This window comes from Neofelis nebulosa, chromosome 4 (genome assembly GCF_028018385.1).
Source record: "Neofelis nebulosa isolate mNeoNeb1 chromosome 4, mNeoNeb1.pri, whole genome shotgun sequence".
Classification (NCBI taxonomy): Eukaryota; Metazoa; Chordata; class Mammalia; order Carnivora; family Felidae; genus Neofelis; species Neofelis nebulosa.
In genome coordinates, this window is record NC_080785.1 from 111,829,783 (window position 1) to 111,853,998 (window position 24,216).

The 24,216-nt window shown below is 46.2% G+C and overlaps 1 protein-coding gene across 7 annotated transcripts in view; it reads right to left on the reverse strand.

Moving 5' to 3' along the window:
* Positions 1–24,216, reverse strand: part of MGLL (monoglyceride lipase) — a 246,811-nt gene that overhangs the window by 116,012 nt on the left and 106,583 nt on the right. For 3 of the 7 annotated variants that reach the window (XM_058725790.1, XM_058725792.1, XM_058725787.1), the window contains exon 2: positions 1,909–2,053. In XM_058725790.1, the coding sequence (XP_058581773.1) occupies positions 1,909–2,033 (125 nt within the window). In that variant the 5' untranslated portion in view covers positions 2,034–2,053. Of the gene's footprint in view, positions 1–1,908; positions 2,054–2,530; positions 2,674–3,341; positions 3,544–24,216 lie in introns of those variants that run through there. The other 4 variants (XM_058725789.1, XM_058725785.1, XM_058725791.1 and 1 more) reach the window with 4 other exon arrangements.

Sequence of the window (24,216 nt, forward strand, 5' to 3'; positions counted from 1 at the left end):
CCCACCACTCCGGTTGCCATGATTCCTCCTCCAGGAACCCCTCACCCTATTTGATATACAGAGATGCAGGCACAGGGTTAACTTCTGTTGCAGGAGGCCTCCAGGACTTTCTGATGGGTCAGGGCTGGTTGTGAAATCACCTAAACATTACCTCTGACATTGGCCCCAACTCCAAAGGGGTGTTTATTGACCTGAATCATCTCCAGGGGGAAGAGGCAGAGTAGGTAGGCTGGTGGCCTTCCCATCACAGTTCTCTTCCAAATCTCAGGGCCCAACTGCCTCAACCACCCACCCCGCCTTCTTATTGCCATCAGCGGCCACCACAGTGCAGACACTGATTTCCCAGAGACAGCTCAGTTTAAGCTACTGGGGGCTTGCCACATCTAAGTGGAGCAAAAGCAGTGGAACCTAGAGACCTCCCCACAAGGCGACGTCAGCGTGGAGACTGTGAAAACCACTCACAGCCAAGGAAGGGCAGCCGGTTGGCCATTCCCAACCCACTCACCCACCGCCCTGCGCCGCCCCCTTTGGAGACCAAAGGTCCTCTTTATTTCGTTGACCTCCAACTAGGACAGCCTCCCCACTCAACCGAGGAAAGCCCCCAAAGCCTAGGACTTGGACAATAAAAATGCCTACTTTCAATTCTTTGTCCTCTTTTTGTATATCGATCAAATAATGCCCCATATACCACACAGTTCTCAGAAGTTAAACCAAGAACATGCAACTGTACAGCCAAATAAGTCAGAGTGGAGAGTAAGTCAGAATGGAGAATTAATGACGATGTTTGACAACTCTCTCTCTCTTTCTCTCTCTCCTCTCTCTCTCCTCACCCCCTTCCTCCCTCCCTCCTTCCCTCTCTTCTCCTCTGTCTCCATCTGACACATATGCAGAGACACACACTCTCTTCTGGAGGATATCTTTAAGAAAGATATTGCCAGAACTGGTAGGAACTATTAACAGCCCATTACGATAGGCAGTTTGTACAGCTGCCCTGAAGCTATGATTTTAAACCGGGTCTTTAAAAGTCCACATCTCTGTGTTTTTAACGTGCAGCTACCTGGATTATATACACCTTGTTGAAAAACAGGAGAAATGCTATAGCTGTGCTAGGGTTGGGTGATTACTGAGACACAAAGAGAGCTATAATCTACATCACACCGTGTACCCTGGGAGACAAGAGGCCTGGGAGACAGGTAAAACATCCATGGAACAGGAGACGCTCACTCGTCACTAGGCCAAATGGTTACCACCAATAATTCCTTTCCCCGAATAACATAAACAAGCAGGGCTTTCCCTGTTTCGTACAAGAGAAGGGGAGCAGCAGGCGACCAGCTGTCTTATGGTGTATCGTCCCAACGCCTTTTCTAACAGCAAGACAAATCCTTGATGGAAAATGTACAAAGTAATTGAGCTGGCAAGAAATCAGAAGGAAATACCCAGACCCCTTTCTCCCTAGTTATACACGTAGGACACCTCTGAAGCTCATAATCAAACAGGAAGACAGAACAAAGGTTACTATATATACAGTTTTGATGTTCTTATCTGCTTAGGTGGCTTTCTGGAGTTGTCGGCGTTGATTTCAAAGGAATGCCCTTGCAACAGGAAATCAAGTCCAGTACAAAAAATAAAGTCATGTGGAATTTTTGAAAACTGCCATACGGTAGAATCCGTATCCTGGTTGTTATAATGAAAATAGAACTCCTGCTTCTTAATTTAAAAAAAAAAAATGATAAAGTCTAAATCTCATCTTTGTGGGCACTGCTGTGCCTGACGTTACAACGTATGTGAAGTAGGTCATGAAGAAAGCAGTCCCGAAGGGTATGCTACAGGAAGAAGGGCAGAGGCCAGCGTGAATGGAGCCAAGTGCGTCTGGAGCAGCACTCGGCAGGGGGGGAGGGGGGGACTTACTTGGGTGTGCCCGTAGGTTTCCAGTACCTGCAGAAGAGGTACTGTCCATCGGCATTGACCAGGTGAGGCAGGTCCTGGTATGGAACGCTCTGTGGGGTCTGCCTGGGAGAACTTTCCTCCGGCATTCTGAAAGGATCTCCAAGTCCTTGAAAGAAAAGAAGACATATTCCGAAGTCAGAAATACGGCAAAAACACACAGAGATGGGGAGCAAAGCCTCATTCAGTGTCAGAAACATTTTTAAGCAGTTTAAAAGGACCCCCTCCATTACAAAGACTTAAAAAAAAAAAAAACATATTTCTTGCAGTCTCTCCAAGACTGAAAAATCCCATTTGTTCTTAAGAAAATGCTCACTTTATTTTTTAAGTGCCTCATTACAGCTTTTTTTCCCCCCTTCCCATCTGTGTTTATTTTAAATCATTTCAGGAAACTTCATCTTAAAGACTATTTTAGCTGTAATCAAGTGGAAATTATACTCAGCTCTGTGGGTATAAAGACGCAGCTGCAAGAAGACCCATCTATCTTAAAATCCCCAAGGAAGTTTCAAAGGGGCACAATAATGAGGTGGATGATACTCCAATTAATGCCTCCTGTGTCTGAAATTCCAAAGATTCCATGACAAACCTGTTTCCATCATGTCCTGGCTTTTGCATTCCACAACCACGACAGCATGGAGAATCAGAGCCAGGCAAATAAGGGCTGTTCCCTCATCTCGGCGGTCACAGGGCGGCATTCAAGCAGTTCCCCAGCCCCTGTCCCCCACCCCGCGCCCTGCTCCCAGAGCCAGTCTTGAGGGCTTTCGGGGTGCTGAGCCCGGGAGCCTGCTTCCAGCTCGCACTGGAAGCTCTCCGGGGCTCCCCTTCCGTCCCCAGGGGCGGGGAACAGGCGCGCGCGACGCCCCACTACTAGTTCAGGTCATTACTTTTCCTACACAAATCCATGGAGGGGTTCGGAGAGGAGAGGGGCTCGCGAGCCCGGCACCCCCTGCCCCGGAAACTGGGAAACCAGCTCCGCGCACACCGAGGCACCTCGCACACGCACAAATGCGGGTCCCCGAGGCAAAGTCACCCCCGAGGCTCCCGACAAACTTTGCTTCCTGCCTGTCTCCGACAGCGCAGGGAACGGAGCCCGGCAGCTGTCACTGGAAAAGCCACGGGAAAAACCGGGAGACTTCGCCGGGCGTGTGCACGGGGCCGGAGGGGACCGGGAAAATGGAGTTGACGGGGACAAGTTGGTTTGGGGGCTGGTGCGAGGGAGCAGGGGAGGGCGCGCGCACACACGCGCACACACAGACACGCGCGCACACACTCGTGCACAGACGCGCGCGCACCAGGGGCGCGGGAGCCCACGCCGAGCATGCCGGGGACCCCCGAGGCTGCTCCCCACCGGTGGGGACTGCACTCGCAGGCTGGGGCGGGGGCCGGGAGGCAGTTACCGGGGCCACGAGCGCCGCTGTCGCGTTCCCCGAGCGCCGCGGGTCCTCGTCTGCGGCGGGCCAGAGCCGGGCCGAGCTGCGCGCCGCCGGCTCCGCGGCGACAGGGCGCGGCGTCTGCGCTGCCACTTTATCCCCGGGCCAGCTCGGCGGCGGGGGCGGCCCGAGGTGGGTGGGGACGCGCGGGACCGGCGGGCGGTGCGGGGAGGCGGCGCCCGGGGCCCACGTGTGCCCGGCCCGCGGGGAGGAGCGGGGGCGCAGCCCGCGGACCCGGCCACGCGCTCCTCCCCTCCCAGCCTCGGGGGAGGCCGCGCCCCAGGGTGGCCGCCCGGGGGCCGTCACGAGGCCTGGAACCCAGCCGGGCTCTCCCGAGTGTCAGCGCGGGAGGGCTCGCCACACCCACGCGCAACACACCTCGCACACACAGACCCGCATAGGGACACACACGGACACCACACAATCTGCAAATGCACACGGACCGCATGCGTGCACAGACCCACACACAGATAGTACACGTGCAGACACAGGGACACATGCAGATACATGTAGACACTACATGTGCACAAGGACACACGCCACACACGCAGGCATGCACATAGACTTCCCCACAAATACACACGCATGGACACGTACAGACACACAAAAAATATACCACACACATACAGATACTCGGTACACAAAGGCAGACACATGACATCCGCAGAGACACAAACTCACGTAGACACACACAGAAAGAAACAGACACACACACGCAGAGACACTCGTAGACATGAAGTATACACACACGACATGCACATATGGGCAGACACTCATATACAGACACATTCACACCCGCAGAGAGATGCACATGATCAGACACCCACATAAAAAGTGGGTTGGGGGTGCACAAACCCCCAGGAGGTAGGGTAAAGGCAGACTAGTGTAGGCCTTATCCCTCTACCCCCATACCCAGCAACTGTCCCTACGTTCTAGGAGACCGGCCCCCAAATGAAATCTGGGGTGGATCTACACAGGCCAGGGGAAGGTCTGAACACTATCCAGTACAACTAGCAATGTAGATCGTGGGGGTGCAGGAACCAGTGTTGGATTTAGGGTCCAGACCACCTGCAGCAGCTCCTCCATTTGTCCTGTGAGCCTTAATCTCCTCACCTGTAGCCTGGGTGCAACCATACCTGTGTCCCCAAGGAGTGTGACCAAGGTCCCCAGCTCACACTGACTTCAGCTGGCCTTTTCACCTTTTCTTCTTTCATAAATAACTTTATCCCATTGCAATGTTGAAAAGAACTGCTGTATTCCAGAAGCTGGTGTCTCAATGTCACATTGTCTGTGTGCAGGAGGCCCAGGCTGCTTAGAGCCTGTGATCTAACTTAAGAAATAAAACAATAGCCTTTGAGAAGCTATGAGCTGTAAGTGCTGCCAAGCTCAGCCAGCCCTCTGGCCTCAAGCAGTTCACCAACCAGGCCTGGGACAGAGAAGGGTAGCTAAATGCAGCTTTACAATATCCATGTGAGGCAGCAATCTTGGGGCAGGGAGCTGGGGGCTGGCTTTCAAGCTGGCCATGCTAAATACACTATATTTACTTGGATGGCAATTTGTTCAAGGTGGGGGCGGGGCGGCAGCTGGGGATCTAATGGATGCTATGGGGGGGGGGGCCCAAAGCGTACCTTGTACACAGCTGTGGTTTCAGTGTTTTCCAGCTCCAATATTCCAACATTTTAAATAGACAGTGTGAAAGGCTTGAGGACAGATTTTGCTGAAGTTGTCAGCAGAGCCTCTGTAGAAATGGTGGTAGAGAATTGGAAGCTCTGCATCCTTGGTTACCGACATAGATGAGAGCATGGTGTGTGGTCAGCAGGTTGGGAAACCATGAGTTAAGACATTGAGACTGTGCTGTTCTGTATCTGGCTTTTTTTTTTTTTTATTAAACTTTTTATTTTGAGATACAGGTAGATCTGCATGCAGTTGTTAACAAATTATCCAGAGAAATGCTGTGTACCCTTTACCCAGTTTCCCCCAATCTTGCGAAACTGTAGGATGATATCACAACCAGGATATTGACATTGATACAGTCTAGATGCAGAACATTCCATCACCACAAAGATCCCTTGTGTTGCCCTTCTGTAGCCACATCTACTTCCTTCCCACCCCCATTCCCTTCATAACCCCTGCCAAGCACTAATTAGTTCTCCATTTATAAAATTTTCTCATTTCAAGAATGTTCTATAAAGTCACACAGTATATGACCTTTGAGGATTCACCTTTTCATTCAGCATCTCCAGGTGGTGTGTGTAGCATTCTGTGGTGTGGACGTATCACACAGTTTGTTGAGGGACTTCTGGGTCATTACCAGCTTGGGGCTATCACAAATAAAAATGCTTTTGGCACTCCTGTAGAACTTTTTGTATGAACACGAGTCCTCATTTCTCTGGGATAAATTCCCAGAAGGGCAATTGCTGGGCTATAAGGAAATTACATGTTGTTTAAGAGCCTGCCCAAAAGTGTTCTAGAGTGGCGATACCATTTCACATTCCTGATGTGAGAGGTCTAGGTTCTCAGCGACCTTGTCAGCATCTAGTGTTGTCAATATATGTATTTTTATTTTAGCCTTTTCCTCCTCACCATCTTTTCTCCTCTCCCTTTGGGACTCAGATGATATAGTATTAGATCTTTTGTTATAGTCCTATAGGTCTCTGAGGCTCTCTTCAGTTGTTTTCCAGTCTATGTTCCCTCTGTTGTCCAGACTGGGTAATTTCCAGTGCCCTGTCTTCCAGTTCACTGCTTCTTTCTTCTTCTCCATTCTGCCTCTGAACCCATCCTCTGAGCTTTTTTACCCCAGTATTAAACTTTTCAGTTCTACAATTTCCATTTGGAAATTCTAATGAAGATTAGATCTTCTCTTCCTAGGCTGAGAATCTCTAGTTTTCATTAGTTCCAGCCATGTTTGTACTTGCTCCTTGAAGCATTTTTATCATGGCTGCTTTAAAATCTCTGTTCTTTCAGTTGGCATCTATTGATTGTCTTTTTTCGTTCAATTTCAGATCTCTCTGGTTCTTGGTGAGATATGTGATTTTCTACAGAAGCCAGATGATCTTGTATTACGTTGTGAGACTCTGGATCTTATTTAAAGCTTCTGTCTTAGCTGATCCTCTCTGACACTGCTGTGGGCCAGGGGACAGGCAGGTGGCCATGTGGCCTCATTACTCCCAGGTGGAGCTAAACACACAGGTTGCCCACTCAGTCTTGGTGGGTGTGGGTGTGGGCCACTTTTTTCTTCTGTGTTGTCTGACTAGTGTAGAAAGGCCAACGTCTGAAACTTTTATGGCTTATTAGTTTTCTCTCTCTTGGTCCTTGGGCTGGAAAGGGCAGGCTTGGGTTAAGTATCATTTGGTCTGTGCCCTTGGCATTTTTGGGTTGCTGGCTTCTCTAGCTGCAAGACTGGAATATCTGAGGCAAAACAAAAACTCAGGAGCTTGCCACCATGTCATTCCTTGGCTCCTGAGGTCTCTAGTTGGTCTTCCTATTTTCTCCCCTTTCAGAGCCTCTTTCAGTTCAGTTTACATATGATGTCCAGGGTTTTTAGTGGGATTTACCTGGAGGAATAGGAAAAAACACACCTCCTGTGCCATTGCAGATGCAGATGTCCTGTATCTGGCTATATATTTCAGCAATTCCTACCAACCCACACGCCCAGAAAGACCTCAGAACCCAGTCTTTCTAGACGGGACCACTCTAGAGACAGTCGCCTCCCAGAAAAGTGCCAGTTGGTAGGATATGCCCCTACTGCCTGGGATGAAAAAGCAGGCCAGCAATTCAAGTAAAAGCAGCATCTTTCTGCTCCCACTAGTGTCTTGTGTGGCTTTCCAGAGATGCTCTGAGGTTTGAGCTGAGTGGAACATGCTGGAAATATCTGTGGGGAGGAAGGCAGTAAGAGCAAACTAGGAGACGTTACGAAAGCCAGGAGTGTCTCTTATTAGAAATGTTGGTATGTGTGAATTAACTTCTACTGCTTTTTTGCAATCCTAGGAATGTGGGTGGTGGTATATTTCAACTACAAATCACTCCTGGATGGAGAGAAGTGGAGCTTGGGAGTGGAGATGGTAATTAGAGTGAATAACGAAAGATGTAAGACTTTGTACAAACTTAAAGGAAAATGAACTTGAGCAAAAATACGTAAACTCTGAAATATGCTCCACGGACTAGCTGTGTGACTTCTGGTGACTGACTTTGCCTTGCTGAGACTGCCTCCCCACCTGAAACAGGGTGATACGAATACCCACTCTGGTCCTCGGCCACAGTCAGTTCAGATCGTGTCTGTGCCGCACTCAGCACGGGGCCTGGTGGGCAGCCAGCTTGCGCTAAATCAAGAGTGGCAGCGTGTGGCCCAAGAAAAAGTACTTTTTCATCTGAACAAAAATTTTAATGTGAATTTTTAAAATTGGTAATGTCACACGCAAATCCAGATTTCCAGCTTCTCTTGAAGAACAGAGAGATGCGGGCACAAGGGGCCAGAGTGTTGGATGTGTTGAGCATGAGGTGCCTGTAGGGGAGGCTGGATTTGTAGGTCTAGAAGTGAAGACAAAGGTCAGGCCAGAGATGTGGGAGTTGGCCCAGAAACGATCCCTGCATCTGTGGAATACAGTACACTCACCTCCGGAGAATAAGCAGGTGAAGGTATGACTTGGCATCCCACGCACTGCATTTAGTCTGCGGGAGTTTGAGCTTGGCCAATGCTGAGCTTTCAAAATATTTGAATTAGTGGCCAGCTTTTAAAAACCAGGACATTTCACATGATAGTGCTGGTCCCTGGGTTTCCTCTGAAAGGCAAAAAGCCTGTCAACACGGGGCCACATTTGTGCCTGGCAGTGGTCAGCAGCGTGGTTGGATGGAAGCTGTCCTCTTTGGGTGACACATGCATCTGCCCGTCTGCCAGCCCTACTGCTGAGCCCACCTAAAGAAAAGCTAACCCTCCAAATTCATTCTATGAGGCCAGCATTACCGTGCAACTAAAACTAGATAAAGACATTACAAAAAAGAGAACTATAGGCCAATAACTCTGATGAACATAGATGTAAAACTCCTCAACAGAATATTAGCAAACTGAATCCAACAATACATGAAAAAAAAAATCATTCACCACGATCTGGGATTTATTCCTGCGATGTAACGGTGGTTCAATATTCACAAATCAATCAACGTGATACACCACATTAATAAAAGAAAGGATTAAAAACCATATGATGACTTTAATCAATACAGAAAAAGCATTTGACAAAGCACAACTTACATTCATGATAAAAACCTTTGACAAATAGGTTTAGAGGGAACATACCTCAACATAATAGAGGCCATACATACATGAAAAACCCACAACTAACATCATACTCCATTATGAAAAACTGAGAGCTTTCCCTCTAAGGTCAGGAAGAAGACAGGGATGTCTACTCTCACCACTTTTATTCAACATAGTACTGGAAGTCCTAGCCACAGCAATGAGACAAGAAAAAGGAATAAAAGGCATCGAAATTGGCAAGGAAGAAGTAAAACTTTCACTATTTGCAGATGACATGATACTATGTATAAAAAAAACCTAAAAACTTTGTCCAAAAACTATTAGAATTTAAGGTCATGAGATACAAAATCAATGCCCAGAAATCCATCGCATTTCTATACACTAATAATGAAGCAACAGAAAGAGAACTTAAGAAAGCAATCCCATTTACAATTTTACCCCAAATAATAAAATACCTAGGAACAAACTTAACTATGAAGTTGAAAGACCTGTGTCTGAAAAGTATAAAACATTAGCAAAAGAAATTGAAGATGACACAGAGAAATGGAAAGATATCCCATGCTCATGGATTGGAAGAACAAATATCATTAAAATGTGTATACTACTCAAAGCAATCTACAGATTTAATGCAATCCCTATCAACATATCAACAGCATTTTTCATGAAACTAGAACAAATAATCCTAAAATTTGCATGGAATCACAAAAGACCCCAAAGAGCCAAAACAATCTTGAAAAAGAGAAAGCTGGAGGCCTCACAATTCCAGATTTCAAGTTACACTACAAAGCTGTAGTAATCAAGACAGTATGGTACTGTCACAACAGTAGACACATATATCAATAGAACAGGATAGAGAGCTCAGAAACAAACCACACAACTAACATCATGCTCAGTTATGAAAAGCTGAGAGCTTTCCCTCTAGGGTCAGGAATAAGACAGGGATGCCCACTCTCCCCTCTTTTATTCAATATAGCTCAGAAACAAACCTACAATTTTATGGTCAATTAATCTTCAAAAAAGAAGGCAAGAATATGCAGTGAGGAACAGACAGTCTCTTCAACAAATGGTGTTGGGAAAGCCAGGCAGCTACATGCAAAAGAATGAAACTGTACCACTTTCTTACATCATATACAAAAGTAAAGTAAAAATGGATTTAAATACCTAAATGTGAGACCTGAAACCATAAAAATCCTTGAAGAGAGCACAAGTAGTAATTTCTCTGACATCAGCCATACCAACATTTTTCCAGATAGGTCTCCCGAGGCAAGGGAAATAAAAGTAAAAATGAACTACTGGGACCCCATCAAAATAAAAAGCTTCTGCACAGTGCAGGAAATAATTAACAAAACTAAAAGACAACCTACGGAATGGGAGAAGATATCTGCAAATGACATAACTGATAAAGGGTTAGTAGCCAATATATAAGGAACTTACACAACTCGACAGCCCCCAAAGCAAATAATCTGATTAAAATGGGCAAAAGACATGAACAGACATTTCTCCAAAGAGGACATCCAGGTGGCCAACAGATACATGAGAAGATGCTCAATATCACTCACCATCAGGGAAATGCAAATCAAAATGACAATGAGATATCACCTCATATCTGTCAGAGTGGCTAAAATCAAAAGCACAAAGAAACAGCAAGTGCTGGCAAGGATGTAGAGAAAAAGGAACTTTTGTGCATTCTTGGTGGAAATTCAAACCAGGGCAATCACTGTGGAAAACACTATGGAGGCCTGAATGGTTCAGTTAGTTGAGCTTCGGACTCTTGATTTTGGCTCAGGTCATGGTCCCTGGGTCCCATGGTCATGGGATTGAGCCCTGTCTTGGGCTTGTGCTGAGTGCATGGCCTATTAAGATTCTCTCTCTTTCTCTCTCTTCCTCTGCCCACCCCCTCCGCTCTCTCTAAAAATGATTTTTTTAAAAAGTTAAAAATAGATCCTGTAATCATACTACTGGATGTTTACCCGAAGAACACAAAAACACTAATTCAGAAGAATACACTCACCCCTATGTTTATAGCAGCATTATTTACAATAGCCAAGATATGGAAGCAGCCCAAGTATCCATCAACTGATGAATGGATAAAGAAGATGTGATATACACATATGATATACATATATATTACTCAGCCATGAAAAAGAATGAAATCTTACCATTTGCAATGGCATGGATGGAGCTAGAGAGTATAATGCTAAGTGAAGTAAGTCAGTCAGAAAAAGACAAATACCCATACAATTTCACTCATATGTAGAATTTAAGAAACAAAACAAAAGAGGAAAGGGGAGAAAGAGAGAGAGGCAAACCAAGAAACAGACTCTTAACTACAGAGAAGAAAGTGATGGTTACCAGAGGGAAGAGGGGTCAGGAGATGGGTTAAACAGGTGATGGGGATTAAGGAGGGCACTTGTGAGGAGCACTGGGTGATGTATGAACGTGTTGAATCACTATATGGTACACTTGACTTGAAACTAATATAATACTGTAGGTTAACTATCTTGGAATTAAAATTCTTAATTTAAAAAAATTTTTTTAATGTTTATTGATTTTTGAGAGAGAGAGAGCGAGCATGAGCAGGGGAGGGGCAGAGAGAGAGGGAGACACAGAATCTGAAGCAGGCTCCAGGTTCTGAGTTGTCAGCATACAGCCCGATGCAGGGCTTGAACCCAAGAACCGCAAGATCATGACCTGAGCCAAAGTCAGATGGTTAACCGACTAAGTCCCCCACCCATGGTTTACATTCTTTATGCCTCTGTAAAAGGAGGATCATTAAGAATCCTATTGAGGAGGGCACCTGTTGGGGTGAGCACTGGGTGTTGTATGGAAACCAATCTGACAATAAATTTCATATTAAAAAAAAGAATCCTATCTAGCTCATGCAACTGCCTGGGATAGGACAGGTTAATTGCTTAGCATGAATGTCTGGCACAGGAGGGCAGGGTGCCACTTAGTGTCACCATTATTAAGTTAAGGGAACATATGCATGTTTGAAAAGTTCTGATGAGGGGCGCCTGGGTGGCTCAGTCAGTTAAGCGTCGGACTTCGGCTCAGGTCACAATCTCGTGATTTGTGAGTTCGAGCCCCGCGTCGGGCTCTGTGCTGACAGCTGGACCCTGGAGCCTGCTTCAGATTCTGTGTCTCCCTCTCCCTCTGCCCCTCCCCTGCTCATGCTCTGACTCTCTTTGTCTTTCAATAATAAAGAAACATTAAAGAAAAAAAAAAGAAAAAGAAAAGTTCCAATGAGAACCAGAGTTAACCGTGAATTATGAGTCTCCTTCCCACTCCTGCACCCTTGTTTCTGTCCCCAGAGGCAAACACCTCTGCAGGTTATTGCGTGGCTTACTGGAAATGCTCTGAGGTCTGAGGAGCGTGGAACATGCCAGAAATACCTGTGAGAGAGAAACTAAGACACCGGGGTATCAGAAGGGAGTCACTGCATTTCTGGTGGCTCCATCGTGCTGGGCTTCTTAAAGAGGCGGGACCAAACTGTTGAGTGGGTGTTAAGGACAGGGCTTGAGAACCATTTCCTCCGGGGAGGGAGGAGGTCTGTTGCTTCAGTGACCCCAGTAAATGGCCTTTTGCATTGTGACTTTGTGCAAGTTTACACTGCCTCTAGGTAGACAGTGTCAGAATGGAGTTAGATTCTGTGACTCAGCTGGTGTCACAGAATTGTTTCATGCGGGGAAAACCCCACCTGTCTGGTGACCAGAAGTGTCAGAAGGGAAGTGTTCTGTGTGAAAGGAGACACTCCTGGAGAGAAGAACTGGGTTTTTCCCTACTCAGGAGGACTACTGGGTTTTTCCAGTACAAAAAGAAAGGAAAAAAGAAACACTTTGTACTATACACAATACCTACAAAAAAAGGACAGAACCAACAAAGTCACGTACCCAATGCTATAACAGGGAGGTCAATAAGTATTCTTAATATTGCTGGGGAAATGTGTGTTGATTCTGTTGCTCTTATTGAAATCGTTGTAAAAATTTCCCCCAAAATCATTTCTGCCTTGGCCCCTTTCCCTACTTTCCCCACAAAATGTTAAGCTCCTTCTACGTAAATTCTTCCTATTTAGGTTTAGAGATTTAGGGCCAGTGATGCCCATGGTTAGGAAAGGCGCCTGGGTGGCTCAGTCATTTAAGCATCTGACTCTTGATTTCAGCTCAGGTCATGATGTCACAGTTTGTGGGTTCGAGCCCCACGTTGGGCTCTGTGCTGACGGCTCAGAGCCTGGAGCCTACTTTGGATTCTATGTCATCCTCTCTCTGCCCCTCCCCCACTCTCACTCTGTCTCTCTCAAAATTAAACATTAAAAAAAGTTAAAAAAGAAAAAAAGGGGGCGCCTGGGTGGCTTGGTCGGTTTAGCGTCCGACTTCGGCTCAGGTCACGATCTCGCGGTCCGTGAGTTCGAGCCCCACGTCGGGCTCTGTGTCGACAGCTCAGAGCCTGGAGCCTGTTTCAGATTCTGTGTCTCCCTCTCTCTGTGACCCTCCCCCGTTCATGCTCTGTCTCTCTCTGTCTCAAAAATAAATAAACGTTAAAAAAAAATATAAAAAAAAAAAAAGAAAAAAAGAATCATGCAGGAAAAACAAAACAGGGAATTTTTCATCCTTTTAGTGTGGTTCCCACAGAAGTTGCACTAATCGGACCCAAAATAGGGAGGTAATTGAATAGGTGCCTTGCCAACACTGCCACCAACATCACAGCAACCCCTCGAGAGGGCTCTAACGCGGAATTTGGCAGCTCGAGAAACTGCCCAAGTGGCAGAGCCAGACTCGACCTGACCCGCCCACGTCCTGTATTTGGTCCTTTGCTGCAGGCTGGCGTGTGGACCCAGGCTAATGGGGAAAATGCATGCAGGTGTTCAACATGCAGGGTATTAAATAACAGCTTCATGGTGAGAGTCCCTCTTTGCTCTCATCTTTCTGATGATGAGTAACAAGCAGTCTTCATTAGGTTTTCCTGTGTCTGTAACATTCCGTTTGTGCATCTCCCTTTTTAACCACTTGGCTTTGTTATAATTCATTTTATCTATTGGGTTACCTTAAATATGTGGCAAGTGTTCATTTTCTATTCAAAGAAACCTTTCATGTTTATTTATTTTTGAAACAGAAACAGAACACAAGCGGGGGAGGAGCAAAGAGAGAGGGAGACACAGAATGGGAAGCAGGCTCCAGGCCCTGAGCTGTCAGCACAGAGTCCCGTGCGGGGCTCAAACCCAGCAACTATGAGATCATAACCCGAGCTGAAGTTAGATGCTTAACTGACTGAGCCACCCAGGTGCCCCTAACGAAACCTTTTAAAAATAAATGGAGTTTGAGGCGCCTGGGTGGCTCAGTCGGTTAAGCAGCCAAATCTTGATTTTGGCTCAGATCACAATCTCACAGTTGGTGAGTTCAAGCCTCCAGCTGGGTTCTATGCTGACAGCGTGGAGCCTGCTTGGGATTCTCTCTCTTCCTCTCTCTCTCTCTCTCTCTCTCTCTCTCTCTCTCTCTCTCTCTGCCCCTTCCCCATTCACACTCTGTCTCCCCCAACATACATGAACTTAAAACAAAAATAAAAATTGGGGCGCCTGGGTGGCGCAGTCGGTTAAGCGTCCGACTTCAGCCAGGTCACGATCTCGCGGTCCGTGAGTTCGAGCCCCGCGTCGGGCTCTGGGCTGATGGCTCGGAGCCTGGAGCCTGTTTCCGATTCTGTGTCTCCCTCTCTCTCTGCCCCTCCCCGTTCATGCTCTGTCTCTCTCTGTCCCAAAAATAAATTAAAAACGTTGAAAAAAATAAAAAAATAAAAAAAAAATAAAAATAAATGAAGTTTAAAACATGGGTTGATTTAAAGAAAGATATTAAGTAAATTACAGAGCACGTGGGACAAAGATAATGCAAAGTCAGAATGTCAGTGGTAGCCACAACTGAGATTGGGGACTCAGGGTGAAATGCTGGTAGGAGAGCAGGGTGTGGGCCTGGCCCCTCCCACTCTCCATCTCTGCCTCTAACCTGCATTTCTGGGTTCCAGCTCCTTCCACACCAGTCTGCCACTGCACTTCTGGTCCTCAGCTTTCTGTGGGTCAGGATAGGATTGGCCCAGATGGTCTCCAGGGGTCTTTTCCAGCTCTCAGAAACATTCTGCGGATGGCTATTTTTGCTATGTATTTAAGCACCAGCACCAGCCCTACTGGGAAAGGCCATTAAGCACAATCAGACCTACCAAGATGAAAATACTGGTTCCCACCCACCCACCACCTTCTTTAAATGCATTTGACAAGTCCAGAAAGCCAGCAATTAGTAATCTGGCCCAATCACTATAACGAGATCCGCACTCAGCGGTAAAGGAGAAATTCCTGCACTGACTAATCTGGTTAATGGACCAGTTAAAAGTTATACATGCTGAAAAATATTCCTTTGGGGTCATTAGAAGCGCAAATAAAATGGACCCCTGCTAGCGAGTAACAGCGGCAGGTCACATGTGTGTATTTTCCTACTTTGTTTTTCGCAAAATAAAAAAATAAAAAAATAAAAAAAAATCCTGACTTCTTTTGAAATAGATGCGACTGACCTAATGCTAAGTTTTAGTCTTTGAAGGCAAATGAGGTAGTGGTTATGATTAGGCAGGGAAAGTCCAGGGATGGGTTGAGTAGCTCTGCAGAAACTGTTACATATGTATAGATATTTCCAGATAATCTAGGCAGGTCAGGGCAGGGAAGGAGCACACGGCACAGTTTTTCTACACAATAGCACTTTTTCTCCTGGGCTGTTTTTAATTGGCTGGTTTTGGTCAAACAGGCCACTTGGCATGCCTGTTAAAGGCACAGACCTCAGGGTCTGACTCAGGTCTTGGACTTACAACCTGTGTGACCTTGGGCAAGTTACTTGGCCTGGCTGTGCTTCCATTTCCTTCTCAGTAAAATGGACGTAATAATAGAAGCTGCCTCACAGAATTGTGAGGATGAAATAAATGAACACATTAAAGTACTTAGGCCAGTGCTCGGCAGGGGTGCCTGGGTGGCTCAGTCAGTCAAGCAGCTAAGCTAAGCGCAGACTCTTGATGATCTCACAGTTTGTGGAATAGAGCCCCATGCTGGGCTCTGTGCAGAGCCTGCTTGGGATTCTCTCTCTCCCTCTTTCTGTCTCTCTCTCTCTCTCTGCCCCTCCCACGTGTGCTGTCTCAAAGTAAATAAACATTAAAAAAAAAAAGAACAATGCTTGGCATATAGTAAATGCTTAATGTATGAGCTATATTAGTAGTAAGAGCAGTAGAATACAGCCTCAACTCTCCAAGTTGCCTTTGTAAATACCATACACTGAGAATCTGCCTTCCAAAATCATGTTACCTTCTACAATATTAAATCTGCATTTCAGTGTACGTCAAGCAAAATTGGCAAGCCTTGGGTAGGATTTTACTGCTGGAAGATGTCCTAGATAGCATGGCATCAAAGCCATCATTTTATAGGTAAAGCAGCCAAGACCAGAGAGGTAAGGGGACTCGCCCAAGGTTGTCCAGCACGTTGGTGACCAGATCTGAATTAGAAAAAGAGTCCTGGGCCCCACCTTTTGCATCTCCTGGAACTATTTACATCATCTCCTTTCATTCCTAATAGGTTCTTAGTGTTCCCACTATGAAAAGCAGCCGGAAACCAGGAATACCTTGGGGTCTCTCACCCACACCCTGCCACACACCTGTCAGATTTCTCGCTCATTTGTTTGTTTGTTGCCCAGCAGGCATTATTTACTACTTTCTACCAACAGCTATATTTCCTTTAAAGGAAGCCTCCACCACTATTGTGAATTCTTGGGGCAACTGTCAGTCGAGGTGCCCCCATCACTCTTGCCAACCAGGGCCCACGGAAGCCACGGCACTATCCCTGACTAGATCTTGAGCAGAGTGATGTCAGACGGGAGGCCCAGACAGAGCTCACTCATTCTCAGGCTTTCCGGGCAAGGCAAGGTAATTGGGTATACCTGCTGCACGTCCTGGTCCTCATTTGTTGTTTCCAAGCCTGGTCTTCTAGTCTCTAGTGTGTTCTATGAGCAGCCCAACAGACCTCTGATAAAGTCCCCTTGGCCTTGCATCGGCCAGATTTGATTTCTGTTGCTTGCCATCAAAGAACCTTGGCAGATACAACTTGACTTGTTGACTTAGCCTTTCAGAGCCCCTGGGAAGTGGCAGGTGGAAGGAATGTTGGAGACATGGGGAGCGGGAAGTGCAGGGTATGCTGTTGAGGTGTCTGGGGAGAAGGAAAAGAGCTGAAGAGACTGAGAACTAAGGAGTCTCTTCAGATCAGCATGGAGAAGGCCTAGCGGCTGGAAGACTGGGAAACAGGAATTCTGTCAAGCGGAGAAGTTGGCCTATTGAAGTCCCCAAGAGTGGGGTGGGTGAGTGGTATGGTGTAGCTGACAGCGGGGAAACAGGAAAACAGAAAATGGAGAGAGGGAAACTTCCCAGGACTCCTTCCTCCCTTAGGGAACAGCCACAGCAAAACAACAGGGAGCACTTAAAAGTGAATCAAAAAATGGTTTTAAGGACAGCCTTGACAGTGGAAGTCAGTGTTCACTTGTTCTTTCTTTCCCTCATTTAACTCAGATTTCCTAAGCAGCTGCTACATGCCAGACACCGCACTGGATGCTGGGGTACGGAGCTAGAGCCGCCGCCATCTCGCCCCTCGGGTGACTTGCAGTCTAATGAGCAAGAGGGACAAGAAAGCTACAATCGCAGCTGAGGAGGTAAGCACCCCGAGGGAGGTGTGTGTGCGGACGGACCACAAAGGATCAACCAATGGCTCACACACATGTGATGGCAACGTTCATCTTCAACAGCCAGAGGAGGATGTGTGAAGAGTCCAGGACAGTTCCAAGCGTGTGACCTGTCTTCTCTCAAACATGGGCTCTTGTCCTATTCCAGGCTTTGGCACGGAGGAAAGGAATATGAGTAGGCCAACTTGGGCTTTGCTCTGGTTCCCGAAGTCCCGATGGTTTAACAACCAGGCCCCCTAGGGATGTGCACAGGAACCCCTTAGTTCCTTACTACCGGAGGATGGTCCACGGACCAGCAGCACTGACGTGCCCTAGGAGCCTGTTAGAAATAGGGAATTCCAGACCCACAAACCACAGTCTGCATTTTAACAAGATTCCTAGGTGGTTCATAAGCATGTTCACTTCTGAGAAGGGTTAGTCTAGTCAAACCCTTAGGTGAAACACTGAGATGTTCATTTAAGGATAGGTTATTTAGAAGGACTCGGGTCAGGAACTGAGCCATGTCAGCCAGAAATAGGGTGCAACCAGTGTCCTTGTGACTAGTGGGGACAATGGCAGAGGGGTGAGGGAGGGCAGGAAGACTCTGTCAAAGCACGTCCCTGTGGGTTGAATATATCAGAGAGTCATTCGATTAAGATGCAGAAAGCCAGTTCCATCTAAATTTCAGGTCAGCAGTGATTTTCAGGATTAGTACATCCCATGCAATATTTGATACATAGTTACACTAAAAAGCAATTTGTTGTTTCTTCTAAATTCAAGTGTAACTAAGCATCCTGTGCTTTTATTTACCAAATCTGGCAACCCTAGTCTACCAGTGTTAGCTCTCAACACCTACAGGGACTTCAAACTATTCAAACAAAGGGATTGAGAGGACCCAAAAGGACAGAATGAGTGACTAAAATTTAGAGATGTGTATATAATTAATTATAATATTTTCAACCCAGATATGAATGTAGTTGAATCACTAGCTTCTTTTCATAAAAGAGTAGGAGCCAGAGATGGGAGAGGGGTTAGTAAATGGTATTGGCAAAATAATGCTGGATCTCTACCTACCGTCACATAGACTATAGACCCAAAAGTGAGATAGACTTTAAAAAGGATTAGAAGAAAATGGAGGAGAATATCTTTGCTACCCAGGTGAAGGAAAGGATGCTTTCAATTACATTTTAAAAACACAAAGTATAAACGGATTTGGTTACATCAAAATTCAGGATTTTCTTCCAGCAAGGGAATCCTAGGACAAATAGGGGAAAACAAAGAAAAGGCGAAAATATTTGCCAAGACAAATTAGGGATTCATTTATAAAAGTTACATGGAACTCTTGCAAGTCAACAAGAAAAACCGAACTGCCCTCATTTTTAATAAATGGGCAAAGAATAGGAACGGAATTTCTAGAAACAGAATCTCAAAAAGCTAACAAGCACATCGAAGAGATGCTCCAAATCATCAGTCGTCCGAGAATTGCACAGTTTCATAACATCAGCACTTCATTAGCCTGGCATCAAGTAAAAGCCGAGCCATGGGACGTGGTGGCAGGGACAGGATGGAGCTGGGGGAAAGCTTCTGCCTGGCTGGGTGGGAGTGGACAGCCACTCTCAGGGAACCCCCCATGGCCAGCCTCTCACGTTCCAGTTCTCACACAGGTCCAGAGGGGGAAGCACAATCCTTTGTGAAGGGCTGTCCAGGTATGTGGAGTGGCCACTGCTGGGGCCACGGACACACCTCGGAAAGTCACGCAGAGTTCCAAGCAATGGTCAGACACACCCAAAGTGATAGGATGGATCTTACACGGAGCACTTGGGGAACAAAGTGAACAACAACGAAATCTAGAACACACTTCCGCTGATATGTGTTTGAAAACATAGACACCCCACAGAAAATATATTTTAAAAACATGAACTATAAACGGAAAAGAAGGGCTATATTTGCTTGGAAGGAGAACTGGGAGATACAGAGAATGACAAGTGAAAAATAGTACTAAAAAGTAATAACTAAATGGCAAACAATAAAATAATAAGTGAAGAAGAAAAATGTACATAACATAAAAGAAGAAAGAACCAACCGTGATAAAGTAGTGTGAAACAAGGGGATGATTGGCTCAGGTCCGTGCACCTCAAGTTCAAAACTAAACACGTAAATCTATAAACAAGTAACGACAAGTGTCTACAGTCACTGTCCTCGTCCCCTTTGGGGCTCGCTCTGAGGTTCTCACTTCTCCCCAGGAGTCGGAGTGCCGGCCTCCTGGGCCTGGTGTTCGGCTCTGCTCAGCCTCGAGGTCTGCTCCCCTAGGCTGCTGCACCTTTTTCGGATGTGTGTCTCTGCAGTTTGAGAGTTCATGCCCTGCTTCCTCTGGTCCGAGGCTCTGGTCCTTCCCTTGGTCTCAGGGGGGAAATGCATTCGCACCCAGGGTGGTGCTTGGCCCAGCCCCACTCTGACTCGTGACCTGAGCCGCTCACATTCTGGGTCTTAATCAATGGGTTTTGAACGGAGAAACAGATCCTCCTTCCCTGACATCCTCCGCAACCTTGGGTGGGGGAGGGAGTCTCGGCATCTCTATTGGAAAATGTTCCTTAGATATTTAAATTTTTTTAATGTTTATTCATTTTTTGAGAGAGAGAGAGAAAGAGAGAGAGAGAAACAGAGTATGAGTGGGGGGGGAGGGGCAGAGAGAGAGGGAGACACAGAAACCAAAGCAGGCTCCAGTCTCTGAGCTACGATGCGGGGCTCGAAACCACGAACCCATGAGATCATGATCTGAAGCTGAAGTCAGACGTTCAACCGACCGAGCCACCCAGGTGCCCCCCAAAATATTCCTTAGGTGGCTCTCAGGAACCTTGCAGGTTGCAAACTACTGATGTTAAAAAAAAAAAAATCCATTAGATAGCAGGAAATAAAATTAGCACATAGAAATCAATAGCCTTTAAATACATATACATATGTATCTATATTTATATACATAAAATAATCAGAGGATATTAAGGAAGAGAAAAGTCCCTTTACAATAACAATGAAGAGGGTAAAATATTTAGGAATATACTTTAAAAATATGCAAAACTCGTATCACCTTTGAAAGACAGGGCAAAATGTGAACAAGTGAAAAGACATTCCTTGTTCCTGGATAGGATGACAGCACCATACAGATGCCAGTTTTCCTTAAATTAATTTATGAAGTTTAAACACTCCCAACAAAAATAGCAACCAGCTTCTTTGTGGAGTTAGACAATAGATACTAAAGCTCTTCATTTAAAAAATGCAAGACTAGCATTGAATGTCTGAGAGGCAAGAATGTCTTACCAGATGTTAAAGCATACCTTTTTAGATTGTGTGGTACTGGCACATAAAAAGACCAGCAGACCAGTGGGAAAGAACAGAAAAGTCCAAAAATAGACCCAGCCACATAGAGGAATCTGGCATCTGATAAAGGTGGCCTCTCAAATCGCTGGGGCTTTTTAGCAAACAGCCCTGTACAACTTAGTTAGCTGTTTGGGAAAAGGTAACACAGTTCACACCTTACTCAAGAGCAAATTCCAAAGGGATCAGGGATCCAGACATGAAAAAAGGAAACCACACAGCTATGGGAAAACCACTGGTATTAAGGGCTTCTCAGGTCCCTCCCGATTGTCACCTGCTGGGATTTCAACTCCCCAGCAAATTAACTTAGGGCAGAGTGTTCCCCTAAGAACAAATACATCCTATGGCTTTCAAGCCACCTCCAACTCATCTACCTGCACAGCTGGGACAACGCCGTGATGTACGCAATGTATTCAAGCCATATTTGTGGTGAAGATTGCCAGCACTCGTGGGCACACTACTAGACTACGCTTCCCACACACCCTTGTAGCTTCAGGATCTCCTGGCCGATGAAATGTGGAGGTAAATGATCCCCACCCTGGTCAGGTCTGCCCCATAAAACCTCTCTCCCTTTCCCTGTCTGCCCGCTAGGTAAAAAGTGAAGGATACTAAAAGATGGTGTGAAGCCATGCAATGGAAAAAGCCTAGGCTCCTGAATTACTGCGTGGAGAGGAGAAACCCCCACCGCCAATAACTTGCATTGAGCTGTAGAGCAAAGGAGAAGTAATAACCGATTGCCTGAGACCCCTGAGATTTGGGTTTTGTCTGTTACAGCAGCTGGCGTTACTTGCTGTGACTAATATAATATTTGAACTGTTGCTATCCCAGCAGGGAACCCTTCTGGCCCTTCAAAAGCTCTTAGATCTTTCCTGCCTCAGTATATATGTGTGATATGTGTCAACACAAGAATCACACAAATTTGAAGCTGAATTCAGAGAGAGGTATACCAACCAGCATCAAGGCTACTGTCCATCTGTACTCAGGAAACACCAGAAGAGACAGAAGACCTGGGCATGTGACAAAGGGGAACAAAATGCTGGAAGAGACAAAATCCTTTAAATTCTAGCACCCAAAGCACAAAAAGACCAATTTCAAAGAGGTTGGAAATAACATGTGGTTCTACCTCTAAGTTAATACTCTTATGTTTGTTCAGAAATCGAGCCAGGGGCACCCTGGTGGCTCAGTGGGTTGAGCATCTGACTCTTGATTTCGGCTCAGGTCATGATCTCATGATTTGTGAGACTGAGCTCCCCGCTGGGCTCTATGCTGACAGGGAGGAGCCTGCTTGGGAGTCTCTCTCCGCCCCTTCCCCACCCACGCTCGCACTCTCTCTCTCTCTCTCTCAGAATAAATTTAAAAATATTTACATTTTTTCTAAGAAATAAATTAAACCAGAACTATAGGGAGCATGGGCACCGTCCCCTAAATGGAACTGCAATGAGGTAGCACAGTGCCATGGAAAAATAGACGGTGGCCTCGATAGGAAGGGGGCCACCAGGCGCGTGAAGCTACCACAGGCAGTAGTAACACTTAGCATGTTTTCTTGAGGGGTTACAAACACTGTTTTCATGTAGCCAGCAGCCCCACACCTGCTGTAATAGGAACCCTAGATGTCCTCACATGGGGTAGGGGGAGCGTGACCTCTAATGTCTTAAATTGCCTTCTGAGAGTGATGAGCATAATAACTTCGCTGCCTCCCTGAGGATGGGTCAGAACTTGCTCTACAGCGGGAAGTGGAGGTGGCCATCCCACACTGACCTCCCCAACCCAGAAGTCCAGAGGGAGAGCTAGAGCTTAAGGGGCTGATGCAGAAGGGCCCTGCAGGTGAAGAGGGTACTGAAGGGGGAGCAGAGGATTGAAGGGGTCACTGAAATGCATCTGCAACATACTGGGGAAATCTCCAGAAAGAAACAGAGGGGCTGCTCAGACTGTCTTAGGCACGCATGCTCCCGCCCACAAGTGCCTGCTGCCCTCACTGGATGCACAGCCTGGGGCCGGCCTCTAGAGGTTCCTGCCCTTGGAGAGTCCTGCAAATGCCAGAGGTGTTCAGAGTGTGGGGACTTGAGTTGATGGATGGTACGAAGATGAGCTGGTTAAGTCAGGCTTCCTCGGCAAGGGAAAGGACAAAACCCTCCAAATATCTGACCCCAGAAAAAAGCTGATAATGCATTTAAAACTCCCTTTCTAAGCATGACTATGATACGTGCGAATGAAGCTATTCAAAGGACGTGCTAGTGACTTGTGACACCTTGCAGGGAGAAAATGCCTGTAAATGGGTGTGTGTTGGCATGCTCTGCCCTCCAAACTGCAGACACACTGTGTGTGTGTATCCAGAGCACGTGACAGTAGCTGTAATATAGGAACTGCCAAGGACACTGAAAGAAGAGACAGGCCAACCACTATATTCAGTGTTAAGATCCTAAGACAGCATCAGAGAGAGGCTTTTAGACTTTTACCCTTCAACATGGGCCAAAAAAAAAAAAAAAACCCAGAACATCTAGGAAACATGAGCATAGATTCATGTCCCCTAAAGACAAGACACGGGCATGGTAGGCCAAACTTCTTGCCTGGCGTGCAAGGTTCCAGGGGTTAGGCCTCAGCCCCAGTGGCTCTGAACTGATCTCCATGATTATCACCTGCCATCTTACTGGGACTTGAACACTCCACGTGGGGTCCTAAGATCCTTTGCTCTTGCGAGGCCCTCCACCTAGGGAGTTCTTTCTCCAGCCCTGGCATGGCTCACTCCTTCACTCTCTCCAATCTCTGCTCAAGCATCAGCTCCACAGATAGGAGCCTGGCCAGATGGTCCCCTTATCCTCTATTGCCTGTGCTTTTTGTTTTTCTTCCAAATACCTTTACTGCTAAGAATACTTCATTATATATCACAATACTCAATAATAAAACTACATTATTTATAAATATACTTATTATGTATTACATCTTTATTATCTAGAATGGTACCATTCAATATGGTAGCCATCAACGGCATGTGGCTATGGAGCACTTGAAACCTGGCTCGTCTGAACTGAAGAGGGTTATAAGGGTAAAATATACACTGGAATTCAAAGACTTAGCCTAAAAAAAGAATACAAAGTATGTCATTAATATAATTTTATATCAATTATATTACTGATGACACGAACCCAATATATTGGGTTAACCACCATTTATTATTGAAATTAACTTCATTTACTCCTTTTCATTTTGCCAGTGCGTCTACTGGAAAATTTCAAATTCCACATGTGGCGTGCATTTGTGATTTTTATTCTGTTTCCATTGGGTGGTGGTGATTTAGGATGAATGTTCCATGAGAATAGGAACTTTGTCTATCTTGTCCTGGCATCTAGGAGAGCACTTGGCACATGGTACAGGCTCAGTATCCATTTGTTGAATGGAACTGTGTGTTCATTGAAAACTTAGTGATCCACGGTTTCTCCCTCTGCCCTCAATCTCCCTCTGTCTGCCCCTCCCACCCCTCTTCAGTTCCTTGCCC